The sequence below is a fragment of the Microchirus variegatus genome (genome assembly GCF_963457635.1).
Source record: "Microchirus variegatus genome assembly, chromosome: 9".
NCBI lineage: Eukaryota > Metazoa > Chordata > Actinopteri > Pleuronectiformes > Soleidae > Microchirus > Microchirus variegatus.
The window spans coordinates 28,605,453-28,632,589 of record NC_139810.1 but is presented as its reverse complement, the minus strand read 5'-3'; the positions used below and the strand labels follow the sequence as shown (position 1 = coordinate 28,632,589).

The following is a 27,137-nucleotide window of genomic DNA, read 5'->3' as shown; positions in this document are numbered from 1 at the left end:
AGGACACTGAGCTGCCTCTGAAGTCTGTATAAGTGAAAAAAAAGCACTGCAAATACAGTAGTTGTGCTGTGTGAGCGTGCGTGCGGATGCGTGAATGTCAAAACTGTGCAGTAGAGCAGCTTTGAGTAGCTATCAAAACTAGAAAGTGCTACATAAACACAGATCATATGAAAGGGAACAGAGGCTCCTTCTGTAGCCTGACTCATGTCTCTGCGGCTAAAATGGCAGCATGCGTCAGCTCTGGGTCCAGGAGACTGAAATATCTCAACACCTGTTAGATTAAAAGCATCCCTGGATCCCTGAGAGTGACTCACAACAACCCCAGGTGACCTTTTTTCTTTGTGACGAACAACGGGTTGTCATTTTTCGTCCAAGTAGTGAAAAGTCTTTGCAACTATACTGGGTGAATTTACTACGCAGCTGGGTTCATACGTCAGTGTTTGCTGTAAGGTGGATTTAATCTACTTTGATGATCTCCTAACCTTCTTTGTAAGGATGGTATGACGCTGATATTGGTCCGATACAGTCATTTTAGACCATCTATGAACGTATGAAGCTGTTAACAACACAAGTTGTGCCATTGAGTCATTTCAAAAACATCATTCTCCAACTGTGTCGCAAAATATTCTTCTCCCAAAAAGATGAAATAAACAGCCCAAACATGACTCAGCTGAAATACTTTTGCTGATTTCTATTTACATTTTTACAGTCTGTGCATAGTAAAGCATGCAGTATACATATATATATATACATATATATATATATATATATATACATATACATATATATATATATATATATATATATACATATATATATATATGTATATATATATATATATATATATATATATATATATATATATATGTATGTAGGAGTTTTGGATTGTGTTGGATTATTTAATTTGTCCGATATCCGATACAGTGATTTTGACCTGTATCAGACTGATACTGACCGATACTGACCGATAGTAACCGATACTGATACTGACCGATACTGACCGATAGTAACCGATACTGATACTGACCGATTCCGGTAACACTTTAGATTAGATAACACATATTTACCATTAACTAGGTGATTACTAACATGCATATAAGTAGCATACTAGCCCTTTATTAGTAAATATTAACACCTTATGTAGGAAAATGTTACTTCATGTCATAATAGAGGTATAATAAGGTATAAGGTAGAACAAGGTGTTAATACCTGCTTAATGATTACTAATAAAGGGCTAGTATGCTACATATATATGCTAGTAAGCACTGAGTTCATTGTGAATATGTGTTCCCTAATCTAAAGTGTAACCCCCATTCCCATCCCTATACCTCTTTCTTGTGCCACCATTTAGTGAAAATGTTAACTTCCTGGTACATTATCGGCACATTTCTCATGGAGTGACATCTCTTTCCAGAATTGTTTTGACCCTTTGAGGTGTTGAGCTGCGTCATTTAAAATGAAGTGATTGCAGGAGTTCTGCTCAGGGGTCAGTCAAATGTGGCTTTTAAGGGATGACTGCAAAAAACCAAAAGCAAATATTATCTTAAATTAACTGCAGTAACCTCTGTATTATTTGTTTCATGTGTCCGTTGTTTGGACTTGATCATTTCTGACACACTGGCAAACCCTGAGAGACAAAAATTGCTATAGACAAGGCCACGGCTATTGACTGGACCATAGGTGATAGGGAGTGTATAGTATTGTATCATTTGTTGACTCAACTTTATTTAGTCAATTCATTTTGTAGCTTTAACTGAATTTGAAGTTATGAAGACTGAACCAACCAAGATTTAAATACATATAAATAATGTACTAGCGTACAGCAAACAGTCCTACACACTGATTTCAGTGATGTTAACAGTCATTGATACAGATTGTTTACTAAACCTGAGTTTGGATTTTTACCCGACGTGGTAGCTAGATTTTTGAATTCTGTAGAGACAATTGTATATTTTAGTAATAATAGTATTCATATGATTAAATACTATGAATACTATTATTACTAAATTACAAATGTTGTGTCCTGTTGCCAAGTTCTTACTATCACTGTGAAGGTATTTGCTGCCTCTTGTTTGTCTGGTTGTCACAAGCTGTTCCTTCCTTCACTAAATATCACGATGCATATCTTTCATAGTCGATGGAGCAGAGGTGAAACTTAGTTGTTTTTTGTGTTGACGTGAGGCTGCTGTGTCTTCTGCTCACACAGTGCCCCCTGTCGGCAGACGCCGGACCCTGCGCTCTCACCTGATGAGTTTGCAAAACGCTGCATCATGCGGTTGCTCTTGTAACTTAAGGACAGATGAGAGTTTATTGTTGACTGTCAGTGAGGAATGAGCCTCTTAAGTGCAGACGTAAAGATTCAAGCCAGGGCAAGATTAATTTTGTCTCAGGAAACTCCAGTCTAGTAATCATGATTTCATCCTTGGATGCTACTATGCTACTTGGACAGATGGCAGGAGTTATTTCAGGATAACCCAGCGCTCTGAGTAACCAACTTCTCTCTCTCTCATCTCATCATTGTCTCTCTGCACTATTCACGCTTTTGATTCAACTAAATGAGGCTTCATCATGTTTTCAAAATGCTTGAACTCACAATTATAATTGTGTCTGAGAAACTCTACTGTTTTTTTTTCAATAGCTTCTGTCTTTATTCTTTTCAGGGTGGACAAGACGTTTTCAAAAGCCAGAAGCATATGGTGAGTCATTCTGTTTCTCCTCTTCTTGTCATTTTGAACAAGGTAAACTAAATTGAGTGTAAATCTCTAACAAGGCTGATTCCCCAGAGCTACACCGAGATTTCATGGAAATCTGGTCGGTAATGTTTGTGTAATCCCACTGACAAACAAGCAAACAAAAACGGTAATGAAACATAGTCAGGATTATAATACAGGGGTGGGAATCACAGGGTATGATACTATACCATGATACCATGATACGATGCAGTACGCTACAACACAATATTGTACGATACGGTGCGATATGATGCAATACGCTACGATGCGATGTGATATGATGCAATACGCTACGATGCGATGTGATATGATGCGATACGATGCAATACGTTACGCTACATATGCTACGATACAATACGATACGATACCGTATGCTACAATATGATACGATGCGATGCAATAAGATACGATACGATATGATACGATATGATACTATATTATATGATACGATGCAATACGATATGTTACATATGCTACGATACAATGCGATATGATACAATATGATATGATACGATGCGATACGATACGATACGATACGGTATGATATGATACAACACGATATATGATACGATGCAATATGATATGATATGATACGATGCAATACGATACGATACGATGCAATACGATGCAATACGATGCAATACGATACGATACGGTACGATACGGTACGGTACGGTATGATACGATACGATACGATACGATACGATACGATGCAATGCAATACGATATGTTACAATATGATACGATGCGATACGATACGATATGATACAACACGATATATGATACGATGCAATACGATACGATACGATATGATATGATACAATACGATACGATACGATGCAATACGATACGATACGATATGTTACAATATGATATGATACGATGCAATACGATACGATATGATACGATATGATACAATACGATATGATATGATATGATACGATACGATACGATATGATATGATACGATACGATACGATGCAATACGATACGATACGATACGATGCAATACGATACGATATGATACGATATGATACAATACGATACGATATGATATGATATGATACGATACGATACGATACGATACGATGCAATACGATATGATACGATATGATACAATACGATACGATATGATACGATACGATACGATACGATACGATACGATGCAATACGATACGATATGATACAACGCGATATATGATACGATATGATACAATATGATATATTACGATACGATACGATACGATATGATATGTGATACAATACGATACAATACAATATGATACTATATTATATGATATGATACAATACGATATGATACTATATTATATGATACGATACGATACGATAGGATACGATACGATACAACACGATATGATACAACACGATATATGATACGATACACTACAATATGATATGATACGATGCAATACGATACGATACGATACTATATTATATGATACAATACAATGCGATATGATACGATATGATACGATACTATATTATATGATACAATACGATACGATACGATACGATACGATACGATACGATGCGATATGATACATGGTCCACGATACAAAGATTCTGTGATAATCAATACAACACAACACGACCGCATATCGATACATCACGACATCTGTCTGACTGAAGGAAACGATAACGATAACGTGAAAAGTTGAAAATGCAGGATTTCTCTATTTATTCACAACACGGAGAACACGGGGCATAAAGTATGTGTATTGAACGTGAACGGTCGCATCTCTTAACGTAGCTTTCTCCACCGTTATCCCGCTGTAAACGCCCTCTTCTTCGTCCAGATAACTGGCAGAGACTGTTGACTTTAAAGCACCTTCATTGGTGGATTAAAAAAATCTATATTTTTGCTCGTGTATCAATTAAGGACGACGATATATCACAGAATCGATTGTAAATTTATAACATATATAGAGAACAGTACTTTTTTTGAGACTAAAGACAAATGTTACTATTAGTGTCTAATTTTAATGAATGCAATTGATTGCAGTTCATGAGGCTTTTAGCGTTCTGGATTGATGTTCACACTGGCCTCAGCCAGTATAGGAGTGTAAGTGAGATGAATGAACCGCTAAACGGCTCCAGCAGACGGGCAGCACTGTGCAGACATGCACCTGGCTCATCCTGCCATCTCTGCAGTGCTGGCAAGCGCTGAAGTACTGCTGTGCGTGGCATGAGGAGACAGGCAGAGCTAGGTGAGCGTGCACACCTCCCGCCACTGCGGATACACCGCTCTGGGTCTGATAGATTTAGGAGCAGTGGCATAAATGTCTGGCCCTGGAACTGGCGTCGTCTGACTGCTAAACAGTGCGTCGCTGCAGCATCGCCGCGGCCGTCACTCAGGTACAGGAGGATATTTTCTTACCGGCGAAAGGCCTGCGTTCCTCTGCAGTGGCCGGGCTCGTTTGCAGAGACTGGCTTCAGACTGGCTGTCGTTCTGCTGCACTGCAACAAACTGCACCTCGTGTTAAAGGAGAAGCCGAGGGACCGTGCTGGGAAATAAAGAAGAAGAAGAAGAAGGAGAAGAGGAAAAGAAGAAGAAGGAGATAATAACAGCACAGGAGATGAGAGAACTGTGTGTGTGTGTGTGTGTGTGGAGAGGAAGATAATGGCTGAAGGAAGTGCAGGGATGTGACTGGAATAAAAGGGAAGAGAACATTAAAGTGTGGTGTCTGCAAAACAAAATGCATATAGTGTTTTGCAGAGTCACACTTTTTCCTCACAGGAAATCGTTCCTAGCCTTTGTGACTTTGCGGTCACTGCAAACTGCACATTTTTCACGACATTAAGACGACTTTACGTTAAAAAAAACCTGCAGAGCACAAGTCGAAACCCTAGAAATTACAACGTAGCAAACATTTGCAAGAGCAAAAACAACCCCGAGAGCAAAATGCCGTGCTCACCTTTTCGCATTGGAAGGCCAAGAAAGTTCTGGTGAGTTTCTTTTTTTTTTTTTTTTTTTCAATGCTGCTTAGAGATGGTGTGGATGATGCCTGCATGTGCTTCAAGATGTGGAGACAATAATATACGCCGCTCACATTAGCAATGACGCCTAACCTGTATGACGTCTTTGATCCCTCGGCTCAGCTCTCGTCATTGATTAAGTGCAAAATGATCATCGCTGTGGGTCAAACACAATAAAAAAAAAAGAGAGTCTCTGCCCTCTCTGAGGGAGGCCGGCCTCTAATTGGATGTAATCCTGTCTCCTTAAGCTCCCATGATGAGAGGAAATGGGAGAGTGGGGCTAGTGTGGATAATGGTTTTTTGCTAAGATGCTGTGTAAGACCCTCCCCTCCCTCTCGCTGCCTCACATACAAACATACATATATATCCAGACACTGAGTGCTCGCTGCCTCTCAGTCTCTGGAGCATGATGGATTATTGTTGGATTACTGGAGCAGCCTGTCCATTGATTAACTTCCTGTCCATTCTTTAATACAACCTGGACACTGATCCCACTGTGTTTTCATCACGCTCTGAGCTCACTCAACATACATGCAGCACAGGTGAGCTGTTGTCTCAACACCCAGGTGGTGTGCGCAAGTTTTGTTTTTCCAGCAAGGAAAGAATCCAGACTATAGTTGTTGTTTTTGTTTTTGTTGTTGTTGTTTTTTTAATTAGGTTAAAAAATAGCCAGAAATATTTAGTTTAACACATTTTGTTAACTGAAAAACCTGCATCTCTGATAGAGGATGGTTGTATTTATTGATATATACCATAACATCTGCCCTCTAGTGACAAAATGATGAACACATGATGTAGGGACAGCAGTAGTTCAATGTCAAAATTAGTAGATATTACTACTTATTGTATTATATTATATTATATTATGTTATGTTATATTATATTATATTATATTATATTATATTATATTATATTATATTATATTATGTTATATTATGTTATATTATATAATATTATATTATATTATATTATATTATATCTATATGGGTGTACCCCGCCTTTGCCCTATGTCAGCTGGGACCTCATATGGAGGATAAAGCAGTATAAGATGGATGGATATTTTATTATATTATATTATATTATATTATATTGTTATTATATTGTTATTATATTGTTATTAGTGATGATTTAAATACCACATTTCATACAAATAAGAGGCCCAAGGTGGTTTACTCAGTCAATTCATATAAACAATCAATCAAACTATAAGGAAATAAAACAAGTAATAATAATAATAAAAAGTGAAACCTAATTTAAAATGCACACACTTTTTATTCCAAACTTTGTGATTCGGGTCGATCATTTTATTTTCATAAAGCTCTTTAAGTTCTAGGCATATTTTATTCCCTTGCTTGTTTCCATTACCACCTACTGTATGAGGTGTCACTGTAAAAGCCCTCCTCTGTTTGTGTTCACTGATTTCCCATGAGATGTCACTCTGCATCAGCCTCTGTCTGTTAACCCCCCACACCCCCCCCCCCCACACACACACACACACACACACATGCACCCACACCCTGGTGTCACTTTGCCCGTGCCCACTCATCTGTGTATGTCAAGCTGCACTGTCTGGAAAAGTGGACATTATGGGATAGCGGTGCTGTCAAAGCGGATCAGACGAGACTGTCTCTCTGCGAGTCTCCTGCTGTCTGACTAAATATAGCAGCAAAGTGACAAGCTCGCCCCTGGTTCTGCTTGTCTGAATAATCCAAAATCCTAACGTGTCATCCATCACCGAGCACAGGCACAAGATGTCGTAAAAAATATATAGCAGACTATAGTCGAGGGTTTGAGACGACTGTCGGGGAACTTTTGACGTGACGTTCCTCTTCCACTTTATCTGATTATCGCAGCTTTTCCTCGGGCAAAGTTGTCCTGACAGCTTTTCTTTACAGCTGTAGTGAGACAAGGTGTTTGAGGCTAAATCCTCTTGTGTGAATTTCGAGGATGTCCATTGTGGAATGTTTGGTGTGAAGACGAGGCTGAGTCCAGTATCTCTTAACTTCTTGCATTTTAAAACCACAGGGTAGGGCAGGGGTCTGCAACCTTTAGGATGAAAAGAGCCATTTTTGTCGCCTGTCGGCATGTGGATCCAAAGATGGACAGGACACATCCAAATGTGTACTTAATATTGCATTTTAAGTCGACGTTGGATGTGATGCACAACATTTTAAAACACTTTTATCTGTCGCCTCTAAATCTACAAGGAGCCACTGCAGAGTGGCTGAAGAGCCACATGTGGCTCGAGAGCCGCAGGTTGCAGACCCCTGGAGTAGGGCATTCTCACCTGATCAAAACCCTTTGTATAATGCTGCTGCTGCTGCTGCTGCTGCTGCTGCTGCTGCTGAATGCACCCGCGGCTCTTATTTCAAACACAGAGGAGGACAAACTGATCCCTCGGTGTCCTCCTTGTCATGTTCAAAAGCCACATCTGCATTACTGTGATTTCCCCCGGGGGGCGCCGAGGTTTCCAAAGAAAATCTGGACACTGAAAAATTGTGGGAGACGAGCAGCGAGCGGGGAAAGGAAATCATGTTTTATTCAAAAACACCTGCTGCACCTTACCTTTTTTTTTTTAATGCTGAATTAATAAAACTGAACGGGGCCAACTGTCGAGAAGCCTCCTCGCATCAGTGCGTCAGGTCCTGGAGATATTTTATTATTTATCATTCTGTATTTGTTTCAAGTGAAACCAGTTTTTAGTAGGGATGTGAATCTTTGGGTCGATTCTCGATTCATACGATTCTTGATTCAAACCAAAAATTGATACAATGCATCGTGCGTTAAAGGTACAATGTGTAGTATTTATGGGTTTATATGACCCAAAATCCACTTTTTTATACATATTATGTGCTCCTGCATTGTCAAGTCGCTGTATAATAGTTTTTGTTTCATTTTCGTAGTGTTTCAAAAAGTCATGTAAAATAACATGGTCGCGGGCCGCGGTTGCATAGCCACTGTTAGCAGAGAGACGTCGTGTTTCTACCGGAGCCTGTAAGGACAAACGCGAGAGAACAAATCAAGCGTCGTTTTACTTGTAGCTGAAGTCCCGCCTCCTCTCTCTCCGCTTCGTCTGCTACGGCCGCGGTAGCTCCGCCCTCTCCCTCGCCTCACGAACCTCATCTGCTGACACGGAGAAAGACGACGAGGACGACATTTGACCGGCTGCGGACACCGTAGCGCTCAGGGAAGGGAGGGGGTGAGCAGAGGAGCAGTTCTTTGTTGTAAATTTCAGCCTCTCCTCTAGATGGCACTATAAACTACTTTTTTCCCCTTTAAGGCAAATTATGGCATCAAAACAATGCAGTTTGTATCAGATAATGTGATTTTCAGATAAACTTCTTCCAATGATGTGATCACACAAAGGCAAACTTAAGACAAAACATTGACATTTATTCATTCAAAACAAATAATACGTACTTACTGTACAAAAAAAATAACGTGCTTAAATAAAAGCTTAGGCTTGTTGTCTTTTTCTCCCGCAAGTTACAAAAATAAATAACTGATGTTTTGTGTGGTTTTGCAAAATAGAAACTTAACAAAAAATAAATAAATACATTTAAGAAAATCGATTTTTGAAGTTTATGAATCGATTCAAAATTGTCGATGATTAGAATCGCGATTCTTATGTGAATCGATCCCCCCCCCCCCCCCACCACTAGTTTATAGTGGATTGTCTGAAAGGACATTTAGAGGTACAGCATATACTGCCTCTCAGACTTGATCTGCTATTTTGCTTTTACCTGATTATAGCGCCAATAAACTTTTATGGCTCAAGGACAAAAAGGCAGCGGAGTGGATTTTCTTTAACTTTCCCCTGGCACACACAGAGACGAACAGCTAAATATACTCTGTGTTTTAACTCCAGATAAAATGTCCTGCACAGATTTATGTCGCCGAACTTCCATCCGACAGAAAGCATTTTTGAGAGGAAATCAGATCTTGTTGTCTGGAGAGATTGCCTCTGAGGCGACGGAGAGGAGAGTGCAGCCACATACTATCTTTCCCCCATTTGTCTGAGTGCATGGGGGTCAGCAGCCTGAGGGGGTCGGGGAGGACGGCTCAGAACAAGCTTCTATTTATGTGATAATTCTTACCACATGTGTTCCTTGTATCTCTCGACTGTCGGAGAACTGCGGGCAGGCGTGGCAGCAGGTGTCGGCCTCATGACAGATTTGAAAAAAAAAAAAGGAAATCATAAAGGCTCCATTATGTCTGAGCTCTTCACTGTTATCACTGTAATAAATATTGACTATAGGAGGACACAAGATCACTGTTTACCTGAAGGTGTTGCTTCAGTCGTCTTTATATACTGTACAGTACATACATACATAAAGTATGTTTGAGGAACTGCGATGGTGCTTATAGATCATTGGTTCTCAAAGTGCGGCCCGGGGGCTGATGGCGGCCCGCAGAATAAATTCTGGTGGCCCGCAATGAATTACAGTGGATAGTTTTAATCCAGGAGCTACTAAGCTTGTTAAATAAATATTATTTACCTGGTTTCTATATGGTGAATTTTAGTGTATTATTGGGTTATAAGCTGGTAATAAGCAGGTAGGTACAGCCCCCAATTACTAGCTATTTACCCAGTAAATATATGGTAACAGAAATGTGTTACTTGGTATTAACCTGTAATTAGAAGGTAAGAACAATGGCCAAAATACTGGGTAATTACACAGTAAATTATAAAGCGTTATTATATTAATGCTTAAATTACATTATATTAACGCTAAACTGTAGAACTGCAATCTGGTCATTAAAATTATTAAAATGGGATTTTTTTCAATTTTTTGGGGAAAAGTTTTTGGTCCAAAATTTGACAAAAACATTGTACAATACTATGTCGTCCCAAATTTGACCATTTTTTTCAAAAAAAATTTGGTCCAAAATTTGACAAAAACGTCATACTATACTATGTCTTTCAAAATTTAAAAATTTTGGGGGGAAAAAGTTTTTGGTCCAAAATTTGACAAAAATGTTGTACAACGTCGTCCCAAATTTGACAATTAAAAAAAAAAAAAAAGGTCCAAAATTTGACAAAAATGACATATATGCTGTCCCAAATTAGAAAAGAATTTTCCAAAAAAATTTGGTCCAAAATTTGAAAAAAACGTCATACTATACTATGTCGTTCAAAATTTTACAGTTTTTGGGGAAAAAATTTAAATGCCAAAATTTGACAAAAAAGTCATACTATACTGTGTCACTATGTCGTCCAAAATTTGATGACATAGTAAATACAGTTGTACAGTTTACACTTATTGGTCTGTATCCAGTAATGTCCAATAAACATTTAACAAGCTTAGTAGCTCCTGGATTAAAACTATCAACTGTAATTCATTGCGGGGCCGCCAGAAATGTTTCTGCGGGCCGCCATTGGCCCCCGGGCCGCACTTTGAGAACCAATGGTTTACAGGCTAGAGTTGCCCATACCAAGATGATGGATAAATTGACATTGTGATGTAATGGGTAAATAGTCAATAATGGTGTATGCCAATGGGCATAATGGTATGATAATGTTGGTATGATGATGACTGGCAACAAATATTTATTTAATATCCATCTTTGGATGAATTAATAAACTTGTGCCACCAAAACACTTTAAATATGATTGAAAAGTTAAAGAACAGTTAAAGAACACCACCTGTACCATGACCTGAGGTGAAGACCACCAGTGAAGCTTCGTTACTCATTTCAAAACAATGCATTTAAAATGATTATTACAGGGACGTAACCAGTCACAATCACAGTCACAGTGGGGGCTCAGGGTGAACTGCAGTGAAAGCATAGCTGGACGCGAAGTTTCCCCCGAAGTTCGGAAGCAGTCGGCACGGCACGCCTGCTTTGCCTTGCAAACAAAGTGCGGCCTTGATTAAACACCAAGCCAATTTGTTTACTGGGGACGGGATTCAACAGATCTGAAAACAGCAGGGGAAACGACGAAGCCACGGCACCCAGCGATGACAATTTATCATAGTCATGAATGATACATGATATCAAGTGTGCGGGACCTAAAAACCTAGTTAGTAAGACAATACAGTCAAATAATCACATATAGAATATAATTTTCCCCATTATAAAAGCACAAATATCAAGATCTTATGTATATAGTGTGAGAGTTGGACTCTCCAGCACATCCCATAGATTCTCAGTGAGGTTGGGGTTTAGAAAATGATGACTTGAGTTTGAGCTGGATGAATCCTGGCATTCTGGTGTGGAAATATGCCCCCAAAAACACACGCTCATTCAGTATATCTGTGTTGTCAGCTGACTCAGCTGACCTTGTTTTTTTTTTTTGGGCCCATAATGTTGCTGAACCTAGACCTGACCAAGCGAGGCAATGTCACGTTAAAACCACGCCCCCCGAGGGCTTTGTCTGGTAAACACTGAGATAGATATTACAGATTTGTTTGGGAGGGTCAGTACGACGGAGTGTTAGGGCCAAACTGAAAAGAAAATAAGGTTAAATCTTTTTCGAGAATAAACACGTAATACTGGGCCAATAAAGTCGTAATGTTATGAGAATAAAGTCGTAAAGTAAGAGAATATAGTCGCAACATTATGAGAATAAAGTTGTAACATTGCGAAAATAAACACGTAAAATTGTGAGAGTAAAGTCGTAATGTTATGAGAATAAAGTTGTAACATTAAGAGAATAAAGTTGTAACATTAAGAGAATAAAGTCGTAACATTACGAGAATAAAGTCGTAACATTACGAGAGTAAAGTCGTAACTTTACGAGAGTAAAGTCGTAACATCATGAGAATAAAGTCGTAACATTACAAGAATAAAGTCGTTACATTACGAGAGTAAAGTCGTAACATCATGAGAATAAAGTCGTAACATTACGAGAATAAAGTCGTAACATTACGAGAATAAAGTCGTAACATTACGAGAATAAAGTCGTAACATTACGAGAATAAAGTCGTAACAATATGAGAATAAAGTTGTAATATTACGAGAATAAACATGTAAAATTGTGAGAATAAAGTCGTAATGTTATGAGAATAAAGTCGTAACATTACAAGAATAAAGTCGGAACATTACGAGAATAAACATGCAATATTGTGAGAATAAATTTGTAATGTTATGAGAATAAAGTTGTAACACATTGCGAGAATAAAGTTGTAACGTTACAAAAATAAAGTTGTAACATTATAAGAATAAAGTCGCAACGTTACAAGAATAAACTCGTAGCCTTATGAGAATAAAGACATAACATTGTGAGAATAAAGTTGTAACATTGCGAAAATAAACACGTAATATTGTGAGAATAAAGTCGTAACATCATGAGAATAAAGTCGTAACATTACAAGAATAAAGTCGTAACAATATGAGAATAAAGTTGTAACATTGCGAAAATAAACACGTAATATTGTGAGAATAAATTTGTAATGTTACAAGAATAAAGTTGTAACATTATAAGAATAAAGTCGTAGCCTTATGAGAATAAAGTCGTAACAATGTGAGAATAAAGTTGTCACATTACGAGAATAAAGTCATAGCGTTACGAGAATAAAGTCGTAACTTTACAAGAATAAAGTCGTATCTTTAAGAGAATAAAGTCAATAAAGTAAAGATTGTTGCAGGCAGATGAGTTTGTTTGGAAGAAAGAATCACACAAACTTTGAGGAAATCATCTCTTTTGTGGAGGAGGAAATGGCTTGTAAATTTTAATGACTTTATTCTCGAAAGATTAGATTTGTTTTTCCCTTTGTTGTTTGGCCTTGATACATTTTGAAGCAAAGCCGGCAAAAGTCTGCTGCTCTGCTGCCGTTAATACGTTAAAAAAGAAGCTAATAAATTCAGATATAATACCCTCCCCCTCCCCACACCCCCTTTCCCTCCCACTCCCTGCAGGTTGACCACCGCTAATTAAACCTCAACCTGTGAGAGACGCTCGGCGGTTTATGCATTAATAACAACTCATTCATATTTCAGAGCAGCAGCCCTCGCTGTGCCTGCACAACTCAGCCTTACAATGGTCTCATGAATGCATGCATGGACGCAAACGCACGAGGTTTGCATGAGGTTTAAGGTATTTATTGTTTAAATAGTAGAGACAGGTAGAGAGGAGGGAGGGCGATCGGGTGAGAGATGGGGGCGGTATATCTGTGTTGTCAGCTGATGGGGGGGGGGGGGGGGTTCAGGAGTGCACTATCCAAATGATGTGGTGTGGAATTAGGAGATGGGAGGGGGAAGGGGGAAGGGGGAAGGGACCACAGGCCATTTCACCAGGGTAATGGGATGTGAATCCCTGATAGAGGGGGCTTTTTAAAGGGATTTACTAAGGGTTTCTGCAAAGGACTTTAGAGCAGGGGAGGACACTATCAGTTTGAAACCAGTATTGTCTTCTTCAACGTGAGATAAAAGATGAATAAATAAATACAGCAGCTCTGCGATTTTATTTATTTAGGGGCCGCGAGTCCCACAGGGACGTTGCAGAGTGTCGTTGTAAATGCATGTGGCGTTGATTTGACAGGAACCGGCTGCAGCGATCCGTTTTAAAAGTGACCGTTCTGTGCTAATCAGATTTGAAACAGGACATTAAGTGAAATCTGCCCGTTCTTATTTGATATAATGTTATTTTTATATATATATATATATATTTATATATATACAGAAAAAAAGCCCTCACAGAAAACATTTTTCATTCTGTGGTCTTTTCTCCAGGATTAAAAAGCAAAAGAGACATTATTGTCTCATTACAAAAGGACGTGGCCACAGTCCGCTAATCTGGACACTGTATTGTTCGGCGGATTAATGGAGTATTTTTCTATGGGGACAGTGATATGATTGTTTGGTTCCGTTAATCACAACACACAGCTCGTAATGGTGCACAGTGTGACGGCTATGCTGTAATTCCTCATTATCTCTTCATGCCTGACACATACAGCCCACACACACACACATCACACAGGTTCATACATGTATTCTTCTTAGGACACTGCTCTGACAAAACCTTAACCATAACCAATTAATTCTCTTCCCTATCCTCAACCACAATTCAACACCTTTACAAAACTTTACCTCTTCCTCTGAAATGAGGTTATGTCTCATTAGGACCACGTTCTGGTCAACATGAGGACTAAGGTCAGTGTTTGTACTAGAAAAGGTCCTAAAGAGTATAAAAGTATACACTAGGGCTGGGCGATATGGACCAAAAGTCATATCTAGATATATTGAATATCGATATACGATATATATTGCAATTTTTTTTTCCACAAAGTGAGAGCTGTGAAATGAATGTCGAGGGTTATCGGATATCTCATCCAAACAAATAGCGATAGCAGCTAGCTAACCACTTACGAAAGGAACACCGGGATATTAGCATCGGCTACGACTAGCTAGTAATTCAAAACAAACTTGACTAGTGATTCAGAAAAATCGTTGACAATTGAAGAAGACCGCAATAGCGTCATTAGAAGTTACTGTCGTGATTAAAATGCTGAAAATACATTTGTGCTAGTCCTTGGCTTGAGCCATCGCTTCCGAAAAGATTTACCGGACGGCTTTCAAACTTCGCTGACGGGTGACGCGGGGCATGCTTGGAAATTCCTCAAAGTGCAGTCCTTTGGAAGCTTCATTTCAAGGGCTACGTAGCCCTGTGGCTAGGCCCTAGCCCTTAAAGGTGACATAGAGTGGTCCTGTTGCACATAAATGTTAGTTATGGAGGTCTACTTACATATATTAACTTGTTTTTATGGTCAAAAACCTCCTAGTTGCTGATAGAAATCCTCTTTTCTGACGGTGTTTTTCTTCTGCGAGATTTCAGAGTGAACTTTCACCTCCAGAAGAGTCTTGTGATTGGCCAGTACTATCCAGCACATCCGTTCTCATAAGCGCAGCTCCCCCCTCTGGAACGGTGGATGCACTGCTCCTCATTATCAAAACATTGTTTTTACAGTGTTTAAAAATAGCTTCTTCACGACTCCCCGCCTCAGTCCCTTTTATGACTTTAAACCAGAGTCAGACCCAGAGTCAGAAGACACTGTTGCTCGTGAAACACCTCCACAACGGACGTTATTCTTCTTCTGCGGTTCAATGTACGTAACCGGATGTGCCCGGACTAGTGCCCGGAGCAGGAGGATCGGTTGTTCAGGAGAACCGCTGTTCACGTAACTATTACGGGATTTTCAGAGATCTCGTTGAGCCCCGAGATTACAATAAAAAACAACATTCTCAGCAGTGGCTGAACTGTTTGTTTCGAACCTTCAGGGCTTCATAAACAAGGTAATGACGCAGATACACACCAAAAAAACTGCGTTAATAGGAACTTCCGGTCTAGTTCCGCTTTAACCCAAATGAGAAACGAGACAGCCCTATACCACTCACACGAACGCGCAAAAACAAGGGGTAGATGTGGAATTGGGATTCAGCCTAAGTTGTTTAAAAAGTACGAATATTGCTACTTACCTGGTATCAAAGTGTAATAACTGACATGTCTATTATGAAATCCTAAATCCACATCCGTGAGATTCTCAACTTAAAGTCTCTCAAAAGTCAACATGTTCATTCTGATGTCACCTGCGTCACACGCGCACGTCATCAAAACAATCAAACAAAAAAAGGCACTAGTGATGACTTATTAAGCGCAATGCTGTTGTTTTGTAAATTCTAATCCCCTACGCTGCTTATAAAGTGCTAATATTACAGTAGTGTAACATGTCAGCGGCTGTGGGTGAAGCTGAGTCGACGCTCTCGCTGAATTAGAGCAGTATTTAGCAGGGATTTAGCAGCAAAAGGGCATCGGTGGTGACACTCGTCGCAGGTTCTGCCGCGTGGCGGGAAAAGCTTAGTGGACGAAATGGACACTTGGGACTGAATGAGACTCGTTTCCTCATCTCTGGAGCACAATTACCTCCTTTTCTGTCATATCATAATGAACCCGAACGTATGTGAACGTGGTGTTATTTATTTATCCTTAAATGTGTGCGTCTGGTGCGGTTGCCACAGCAACCGTCCTATCTGGCTCTCGAGGCTCGTGTGGGTACTGAAGGCAAACCCCCCCATTACCCTAACCATCCATGAGTGGCAGATTTCAGTTGTGCCCTCTGAATGATGGGGGGTGGGTCTCCTGCTTTGAAGAGGATAAGAGTGGTGGTGTGTTTGTGGGGGGCTCAGAGCACGGATTAGAGTTTAGGATTTTAGGCGTCCAGATCGCGTGTGTGTGTGTGTGCGAGATTAGACAAAGAAAGTGGAAATGAATGGAGAGGAAGTGACAGCTTAAGAGTGCATATGTGTGTGTGTGTGTGTGTGTGTGTGTGTGTGACAGAGGCAGGAGTGGGAGGAGAATCAGTGGCAGCAGAGGATGCTCTCTCTACTGAGAGTGTGCAACACTCCAAAGAGCTGAGAGTGAGGGCAGCAGGTGAAACACCACAGCCACTGAGCTGAGCTGGAGCTGCACACAAAAGAGGAGTAAATGTAGAGAAAGAGAGAGAGAGAGAGGAGAGAGACAACTGTGGAGGAGAAAGAAGAAGAAGAAGAAGCACAGAGAGAGAGTGAGTCATCTGAACCGAGTGCTGGCCACACTGTGCCGACTTCACAGGAAACCATCCCGACAACCTGCCACTGTGGCCACTGTGTGAGTAAGTTTCGCCGCTCGGCTCCTCGCACTTGGTCCAGGTGACACGTTGTGACATCTGTGCTGCTGCTGCTGCATCATCATCATCCTCATCATCATCCTCATCCTCATCCTCGTCGCTAACCAGCTGGGCTGTGTTATGTAATTTGTTGTGGTGTGTCGAGATGAAGCTGCTGTGGCTTAGTGCTGCAAAACTGATCGGGGAGGAGGAGGGCTTATATGGTAACTCTATACGCAGCACGGGCAGGTGTGTGTGTGTGTGTGTGTGTGCGTGTGTGTGTGTGTGTCCACCGTGAGTAACTTGTGCTGCACCACATGTTTGTGATGATGAGGCAATTAGGTTTTTTTCTTTTCTCTTCTCTTCTTTCTTCTATTCCTCAGCCTAGAGTGGAATATAGATGTGTGTGTTGTCATTAATTATTATTTACCATGTGTGTGTGTGTGTGTGTGTGTGTGTTTTTGTACAGCAACAAATTTGCATAAAGACATTGCACAGACACGTGCATAAATGTCCCCGTCTGGTATGTAAATGTGCCGTTGAAACCAGAGAAACGAAAGCTTTTTCTTTTCCCCCGTAATGAAATAAACGCCACGTTTGTGTGTGTTTGTGTGTGTGTGTGTGTGTGTGTGTGTCCTGCATCCATCTATTGCACATCAGTTCTAATTAAGAGTTCAGGGCAGCTGGTGCTGCAGCGTTACCCCCCCCCCCCCCCAACGCTCTCTCTTGGGAGAGCTGCTGCTGGGGCACTTTGCCTTCTTCATGTTCAACTGAGTCTGCTGAGAAAAGGCGTGTGTTGTGCATAATTGTTCCCAGTTTCCTTTTGATCGAGGATCCACTTGTTGTGCAGCAGTAACGTGTTGATGATGGTTTATGCTGGATGAACACAGCGACTGTGCCCCCCCCCCCCTTCATTCACCATCACTGAGCGTAATATGCTGCATATTTCTCACTTTCTCACCATTTCAGCTCCACTTTCATACTGTGTGCGTGTGTGTGTGTGTGTGTGTTCTTGTACTTGCGGCATACTGAGGACCAGTGCGGGTTTTTAACCAACAAAGTGAGGTCATTTTTACGGAGTGAGGACATTTTGGCCGGTCCTCACTTTGTTTTCATTGAAATCCCCTCCTTAGGTTGCTATAACATGCTAAACTCAATTTGTCAAAAAATAATTTTTTTTCAAATTTTAGACAAGATAGTAAAGTTTTACTTTTTTGCCAAATTTTGGACCAAATTTTTTTTTCCATTTTTTTTTTTTTCAAATTTTGGATGACATAGTATAGTATGGCGTTTTTGTCAAATTTTGGACCAAATTTTTTTGTAATTTTTTTTTTACAATTTTGGTTGATATAGTATAGTATGACGTTTTTGTCAAATTTTGGACCAAAACATTTTTATCAAAGATTTTTTCAACTTTTGGATGACAGTATGGCGTTTTTGTCAAATTTTGGACCAAATTTTTTTGTAATTTTTTTTTTTTACAATTTTGGTTGATATAGTATAGTATGACGTTTTTGTCAAATTTTGGACCAAAACATTTTTTGTCCATTTTTTTATTATTATTTTGGATGACAGTATAGTATGACGTTTTTGTCAAATTTTGGACCCAAAAATTTTTGTCAATTTTTTTTAAAACATTTTGGATGACATGGTATAGTACGACGTTTTTGTCAAATTTTGGACCAAAATTTTTTTGTCAAATTTTTTTGTCAAATTTTGGATGACAGTATAGTATGACGTTTTTTTGTCAAATTTTGGACCAAAACGTAAAAAAAAAAAAAAAATCGAAAAAGTTTTCCAGCCCTTTTTGCTCTGGGGCTCCACCTGCAGACATTTTATGGTACTGCAACCAGTAGTTCTTTATAGATGTCATTCGTGAAGTAGATATTTGTAAATGTGTTGATTTATAAAGTGGAAATGCTGGTCCTCACTTTGTCAGCAACCCAGTCCTCAGTATGCAGCAAGTACAAGAGTGTGTGTGTGTGTGTGTGTGTGTGTGTGTGTGTGTGTGTGTGTGAAATGACTGAATTAATCAAACAAATTGAAAAGCCGCTCTGCAAACAGGCCAGTTGTTGGTGTCAATAGGCCACCGTATCCCGCAGAGGGAATGGATCGATCAGCGATTCTCTGGGGATAAAGTCATCCAAGGCAAGCTATTGAGTTTAGAAGAAAGGATGCGTGGCAGTACTATATATATATATATTTAGTTTCAGATTAGCCATGTGTCACTCTCTGGAGTTGGACAGGAAAAATTTGGATTAAATTTATTGAACTGTGTGTGTGTGTGTGTCGTTGTGGCCGGCAGCTGGTGCTACAAAAGCAATGAACCTTAAACTGCAAGATAAATGGTCAGATGTAATATTCCTGCTCAGTTATGAGAGGGAAAACATGTTTTGTGTGGAAATGAATCTGTCACTGCACATTAGACAAAGTAGAGTAACTCATGGTATAGAAAATACATATACTATATCATTTTCCATGTTCAGCTTTTGTTTATTTATACTGTAAAAGTCAAAAAGAGGTCTTTTAGGTTTCATTTTCTGACGTAACTGGCAACCCGTGGTTGCTCGGCAGCTGAGACAAAACATAAACATGATTTGCAGTCTGCAAAATATTTTTTTGAATGCAAATATTATTCCTGAGTCTCTGTGACATATTAGGAGGATTTCATGGCCAGTTGCTTTAGATTTATTACATAATGCACCTTTAATATCGACATATATTGTACTTTTTTGCGCGGTAATGCATGTTTATTATATATATGTCTTCAATCTAAAGACACGCCCCCTCACTGTCCACTTTTTAAAAAAAATAGTTTTATTGTGACCTGTTTATTTGTGTCATTTTTTTTACATCTTCTACATCATTGTATTGTTTTACTGTTTGTTCTTAGGTCTATTAGGTGACATGTTTGTATGTTTTATTTGTTTTATTTCTTTATCTTGGCTGTACAGCACCTTGTTTCAGCTGTTGTTTTTTTTAAAGTGCTTTATCAATAAAGTTGGATTGGATCTTTTCTGTCTTTGCTGCTGTAAAAAATGCAAATTTCCCCACTGCGGGACAAATAAAGGACGATCTTATCTTATGTTTTGAACATCAGTCTTATTTCCAATTACCACAATATACACTTTAGATCTTTTTGAGATTAAAAATAAAACGGATTGCTAACACAGACTATCATTAAGCTGAAAACCTTTATTCAAAGACCCGAAGCCTAACCCTTACTCTCCAGGTTTAAGGCCTGTTCCCCCCGGGCGTCAGAACTCTAGTCCTTCAGAAAAGAATTGTGTTGCTGAAAAGAGAGCGACGTCTTTTCTTTATCGTCCTCCTGCCTGATCTCAAACTGACTGACCTTTTGTGACCGGGTGTTCTCTTGCTTTTGTCTCGTCACAGGAAACAAGATGGGAGTGAGCCGCGCATTTCTGCAACACTAGAGCCCCAGCTGTTCCAGGCGACGCTCCCTTACACCACCTCGCCGTTCCACAAAGTAGGAGGAGTTTACACTTTGACCTCTGACCTTATATCTGAGGGACCCTTGTGTGACCTTTTTCTCTGTGATCTTTTGTCCGGTGTCTCCGCTCATCTCGCCCTCACACCTGCTCCTGTTCTGTATTTAGACTCTCACGACTGTGTTTTGGACCCACGCTCACTTGTCTCACGCTGATCTGAATTTCTTATCTCCTTTTAACTTGTATAATTAGACCGCACGGCGCTCCGATGATTGTTTCCTGATTCGGTTAACGGGGACCTATTTTTAGATGGCTGTCATGCCAATAATTTATCCATCAAAGCAAACAAAACACAGCATGCGAGAGCCTCGTGTCGTCACTTTTTAAATCAAAAGAACGACGGCTTCACGCCCGCGACTATTTAGGATGTGTCATTTAATTGGGAAGTTAAATTTAGTTGATATGCGCGGTTTCATTGTTTTCGAGCTATTTTCGTACCATCAAACGTCAACGGAAATGTGCAGATTTCCTCACTTCCAAAGTGTCATTTTTAAAGGTTACGATATACAATTTACAATAAGTATATATGTACACTACCGTTCAAAAGTTTTTGTTTTTTTTAGTGTTTTCCATTAAAAGTCACACTTTTATTCATCAAAAGAGTTACAAAATGAATAGAAAATATAGTCAAGACATTGACAGGATTAGAAATAATGATTTTTTATTCAAAATAATAATTTTGCCCTTTCGTCAAAGAACCAGCAAAACTGTTTTCACCTTCTAATGTGATTAGCAAACACAATGTACCATTAGAACACTGGAAATGGGCCTCTATACACCTATGTACATATTGCAGCTAGAATAGTCGTTTACCACATGAACAATGTATAGAGTGTATTTCTGATTCATTTAATGTTATATTCATTGAAAAAGTAATTTTCCTTCAAAAATAAGGACGTTTCTAAGTGAGCCCAAACTTTTGAACGGTAGTGTAGATAATATATAAGAGATTTTCATTAGCCAGGTTTATTACCCCATGGGAAACGCACTATATGACAAAAGACTAAATTGCCGTAATTTTGAACTCATAATGTAAAAGGACAGTATTTGAACACGAGTAAGGACGGAAACTATTTAGGTTCTAATGGCACCTATTAAAACCATATCATGGTCAGAATCCTCATGTCTGATAGCGGGGGAATGAAAAGAGCATCTGGCGCTGGACAAATCTGTGCGGGATATTTCAAGAACCTAGCAACTGAGCAAAAGTGGACACTGAATCTCTGGTGGGATTGCTTTCATAAGGCCCCTCTTTTCACATTTCGGATCGGGGACTCAACACTTCTCGCAATCTGACTCTGATGCGCGTTGAGCAGCAGCAGCAGCAGCAGGAGTGGGAAGAGCCAGAGCGATTAAGGGAGAATTTTGGAGAATGGTTCGTTCCGCAGTCGTCGTCCCTGATCCCTGCAGCTCACGCCATCTGTAGGTGCCTCAGACTTACCACTTACAATTAGTCAGACACGAGGAGAGGATTTACAGATTCGTGCCTTGTGTTGTTTGTTTTTTTTCCCCGACATCCTGGAGGACAGTTTACTTTTCCCTACACTTGTAATTATCCAGTTTTCTAGTATCTATTAACACAAGTTCCCTATTGGGGAACAGCATGTTAATGTGCTGTGCGATGGCTCGTGGGGCATTACTCACAGGAGTGTATCACTTTAATCAGAGCCCTTTGAAAACCAGGTCAATCTGCAATTAACCCCACCAGGTCTTATTGACGCCGCCTGAGTCAAACTGCACGACTAAACTGTCATATTAATAATTTGTCATGTGTCTGGAGGGGGCTTGTTGCTGTCACTTGTCAGCAAGGAGGTTCTGGGTGTGAACCTGAGAGACACCCTGGTTTAAAAGACAATAGACCATATTTAAATGTACAAGTAGTAATGGTTTCATTTAATTTTATGTATATTATTCATGCAATGTGCAAATCCATTGAGAAAACCAAAAACCATTTGTACATTCCATGTTTAGAAAGGAGAGTTAAAGGGACACTGTGTAGTATTTATGGGTTTATATAACCCAAAATCCACTTTTTTATACATATTATGTGCTCCTGCATTGTCTAGTCGCTGTATAATAGTTTCATTTTCATAGTGTTTCAAAAAGTCATGTAAAATAACATGGTCATGGGCCGCGGTTGCATAGCCACTGTTAGCAGAGAGACACCATGTTTCTACCGGAGCCTGTAAGGACAAACGCGAGAGAACAAATCAAGCGTCTCTTTACTTGTAGCTGAAGTCCCGCCTCCTCTCTCTCCGCTTCGTCTGCTACGGCCGCGGTAGCTCCGCCCTCTCCCTCGCCTCACGAACCTCATCTGCTGACACGGAGAAAGACGACGAGGACGACATTTGACCGGCTGAGGACACCGTAGCGCTCAGGGAAGGGAGGGGGTGAGCAGAGGAGCAGTTCTTTGTTGTAAATTTCAGCCTCTCCTCTAGATGGCACTATAAACTACTTACTTCACCTTTAAATTACATTATATTAGTTAACGCTAAACTGTAGAACTGAAATCTGGTCATTAAAATGATTACAAATGGGTTTTCTTTCAGTTTTTTTCCTTTGGCGGCCCTCAGTCCAATGTTGGGTTCCTAAATTGGCCCTCAGGTATCAAAACGTTGAGAACCCCTGGTCTAGACACTAGAAGCAAACGCTAGAGCAGGTGAAAGGTCATGTCACGTAGTGCAACCTTGAAAATTATACTATAAAAGTGCCTGTACAGGACAGTAGGGGTCGACTTCAAGCACTAAAGAAAACTAGATGTTAAAACACAGCACACGTAAGGTCCAGTCGGAGCGCGGTCGCAGGTGACGTCTGTGCTCATTTGCGGTAGGAAAATCTCATGGTGGCTCAGATTCTTGCGAGTGACATCATGACCAGTTGCCACTTGATTTGACTACAAAACACACACACACACACACATAAAACCTGTGATATACAGGCCAGTGCTCACGGGAAGTGTTTCCTCGCCACGATTGGACGGGCTTTCCGATCAAACCATATATTCCGGCATGAATAACAACCCGCTCTTCCCAAATATTGCACCAGTCAGGCAGAATCCTTATAGCCTCCCATAAATTAGAGATGCAGTTGAAACCCTTTTACGGTCATAAAATAGAACCAGACCTGTTGTATATCAAAGAAAAAGTACAAAAATAACCCCATAACGATCCATCTTTATTCTCACGGAGCCGCTCCAAGTCTTAATGAGCTCTGTGAGGATGCACAGCAGCACAGTATTTGAAGACAGAGGAGTTCTTGTGCATTTAATCTGCCCCATGTCACAACAAGGCTCCAATTAGCGCTCATAATGAAAGGTCTCAGTTCTGACGCCTACACTGATCGCTAACCTGACGCCATGCGGACTTGGATGTCTCCTCTCGTCTGGTCAGTTCTGCGCAAAAGTTCTGTCCTTGTTGTCGCTGCTAATTGTGTTTGCTTACTTTTGAAATGTGCGGCGTGTGAGAATTAGTGACATCTAATGGTGAGACTGCAGACTGCAGCTGGGTTTTTGGATTACAGGGAGACTTTCAAAACTTCCACTGGTGTCCTCCTCCTCCTCCTTCTTCTTCTTTGTTGGCTTTTATTTTGGTACTTCCGGTTACTGGCAGTGTGATTTATATTTTATATATATTATATTATATTTATATTTATATTTATATTTATATTTATATTTATATTTATATTTAGCATTTAGCATTTAGCATTTAGCATTTAGCATTGAGTTTTAAAATGTATATTTTATATTTATATTTCGCATTTAGCATTTAGCATTTAACATTTAGATTTAAAATGTATATTTAGCATTTAGCATTTAGATTTAAAATGTATATTTATATTTATATTTATATTTCGTATTTAACATTTAGCATTTAGATTTAAAATGTATATTTATATTTCACATTTAGATTTAAAATGTATATTTATATTTAGCATTTAAACATTTAGCATTTAGATTGAACATTAAACATTTAGATTTAACTATTTAATACATTTAATTTAAAGTAAAAAAAAATATTGTTGTAAATGTGCTAAAAGGTGACTTTCAAATTTTCAAATTCAAAAAACATTGTTTGAAGCTAAATGTGACAAAATGTTGCACTTATTCTCAGCATGCGCTGCTTTCCAAAACGACACCCCGTATCATACGGCCAATCTTTGTGCAGCATATTTTTCACTCATCGCTCATTTTTCATACCCATTCACACACCGCCATAAGCAGCAACGTGGGGGATAAGTGTCTTGCCCAAAGACACATCGGCATGTAGACTAGCAGAGCTGGGAATCGAACCCACAACCGTCAAGCATGTCCAATAACGTGGGGCGTAACCATTCGTCTTCTTTTGCGTAGGAAGCTGCAGCTTCAAAAACGCAAAAATTCACATCCGTTGGAGCTGCTGTAGAAACACGACAGCACAACCTCTGAACAGCATCAGAGTCGGACATAATGTACGAGACTAAAGCAATTATGCACTTATACACACACACACACATATGGGTATTATACATATATACTGTATAATTTCAGAGAACACAACCCTGCTAAACACACAGGATCTTAAAGGCGTTTGTGATCTCCTTATTCTATGGATAATTTTATTTGCGCAGCTGCGGATCTTCCTAGTTTGGAGTGTCACTCTGACTGTTGTCGTGCTTCCTGTGCAGCTTCTGTGAGAACTGTGAGGTGTTGAATGACTTGAGTCTCTGACTCCACCTCTGGGAACCTGTCAACTTAAGTCACGACAGTGTGTTTGTGAGTTCAGAGAGACGATGGTGATGATGATGATGTTTGGATCTCCTCCCGAGGCGCTTTTTTAAACCAAGACAAAGAAAGACTAGGAAGACATCAGCTTCTTATCACAGGATTATAACTTATAACATCTTTAATCGTCCTGTGCTGCTTTTCATGGAACCTGAGGCTGATTGTACGCACTCTCCTAATCTTGTATATTTAAATTTCCCACCGGGAGAGCCTGCACATCTCGTTTCCAGTCATGGTTGCGCTTCACGGTGATGCAGCTTTGCGTTTGGTGTCACAGTGGAACTCGACTGTCAACTGTTTTCCCGTGTAACCAGTGCACAGCGGCGCGCCAGAGACTTTAATCCACACCTGGCGAAGTGTTGCCGCGTCGTTCGATGCTGCAGTTTTGGGACACTTTAACTATGGCTAATAGACCCAACGTTAACCCCTTCAGTCCTCCGATGATGACAAAGGCACATTGGAAGAAACCCTTACATGTAAGTAGAATGCTGTACGGAAAGCAGAGAGGCGTGTTAGCGCTGTCATGCTTTATTTATTTATTTAGTAAAACTCACAAAGTGAAGTTACTGTTGTGAATGCAAACCCTGACAGTTGTTTGTTGTAGTTTGTTTAGAGCGATGACCTGAGGAAATACGTGTTTGTGGGGGATGTATTTTACGATTAAAGGCAAAAGTCTTCTTCTAGTGTAAAGAAACTGATCACATGGTTTGACTATATCTATGCTTTTTGAACACGGACATACAGTCCCATGCATAATTGCTGTTTAAACCCAAAGATGATATGAGGCTGAAGGATGCAACTCATATTGTTCTAATCCCTGGCTAATTGTGTGGAAGCTGGCCTGTTTACTTTCAGGGTTTGTGGCAGCCCGTGTTTGCACATGGTGGAGGACTTTACTCAAACTCACACTGGAAGCTGAAACACAACTGTTCTGTACACAAAAACTGCGGTCGCGGCTATTTCAAGCTTTACTGGCTCGGCCTTTCTCAGCCTTTTATTTGATTACAAACCAGTGCACCTGTGAACCATTGTGACCGTGCTCCTCCGCAGTAGTTGCAGTTATGGACACGGTCGAAAGAATGCACGCTGGATTTGCATGAGGCAATTTAAAAAGGACAATAGACCGACAGCTGTGTTTGGGGCTTTCAAAAAAACGAGCGGGTAAGTGTTGAACCTCGAGTCAAACTTGACTCTGCAAGACCGTGACTTACAGAGGCGCAGAGATCGCACGCAGCGAGTAGTAAATATTGATTCAGTTAAATATGCGTCTGAACTTTGCCAGTGTTTGGATTAATGGGAACAGTTGACAGATCGTGTGTGTGTGTGTGTGTGTGTGTGTGTGTGTGCCCATGACATCTTAACGACTCCCATCATAGTTAATACGAAGTGAGTGTTGGGACAACATTTGTCCTGAAAATACCACAACTTTTCTATTTTGGTTAGAGCTCTGAAAGTTAAATTTGTGTTTAATTACTTCATAACTTTGCCAATTTTTTTTTAATTCTTTAAGCCTTAATGATGGATACAGCTGATTCTGATGTGCTTCATATACATAT

The 27,137-nt window shown here is 39.8% G+C and overlaps 1 protein-coding gene across 1 annotated transcript in view; it reads left to right on the top strand.

Moving 5' to 3' along the window:
• LOC310932258 (rap1 GTPase-activating protein 1-like) overlaps positions 1-27,137 on the top strand; it is a gene marked incomplete at both ends in the record, with an annotated part of 64,436 nt that overhangs the window by 13,527 nt on the left and 23,772 nt on the right. The window contains 2 exons of the mRNA XM_083895551.1: positions 2,661-2,696; positions 20,707-20,800. Of these exons, the coding sequence (XP_083751677.1) occupies positions 2,661-2,696; positions 20,707-20,800 (130 nt within the window). The remainder of the gene's footprint in view (positions 1-2,660; positions 2,697-20,706; positions 20,801-27,137) is intronic.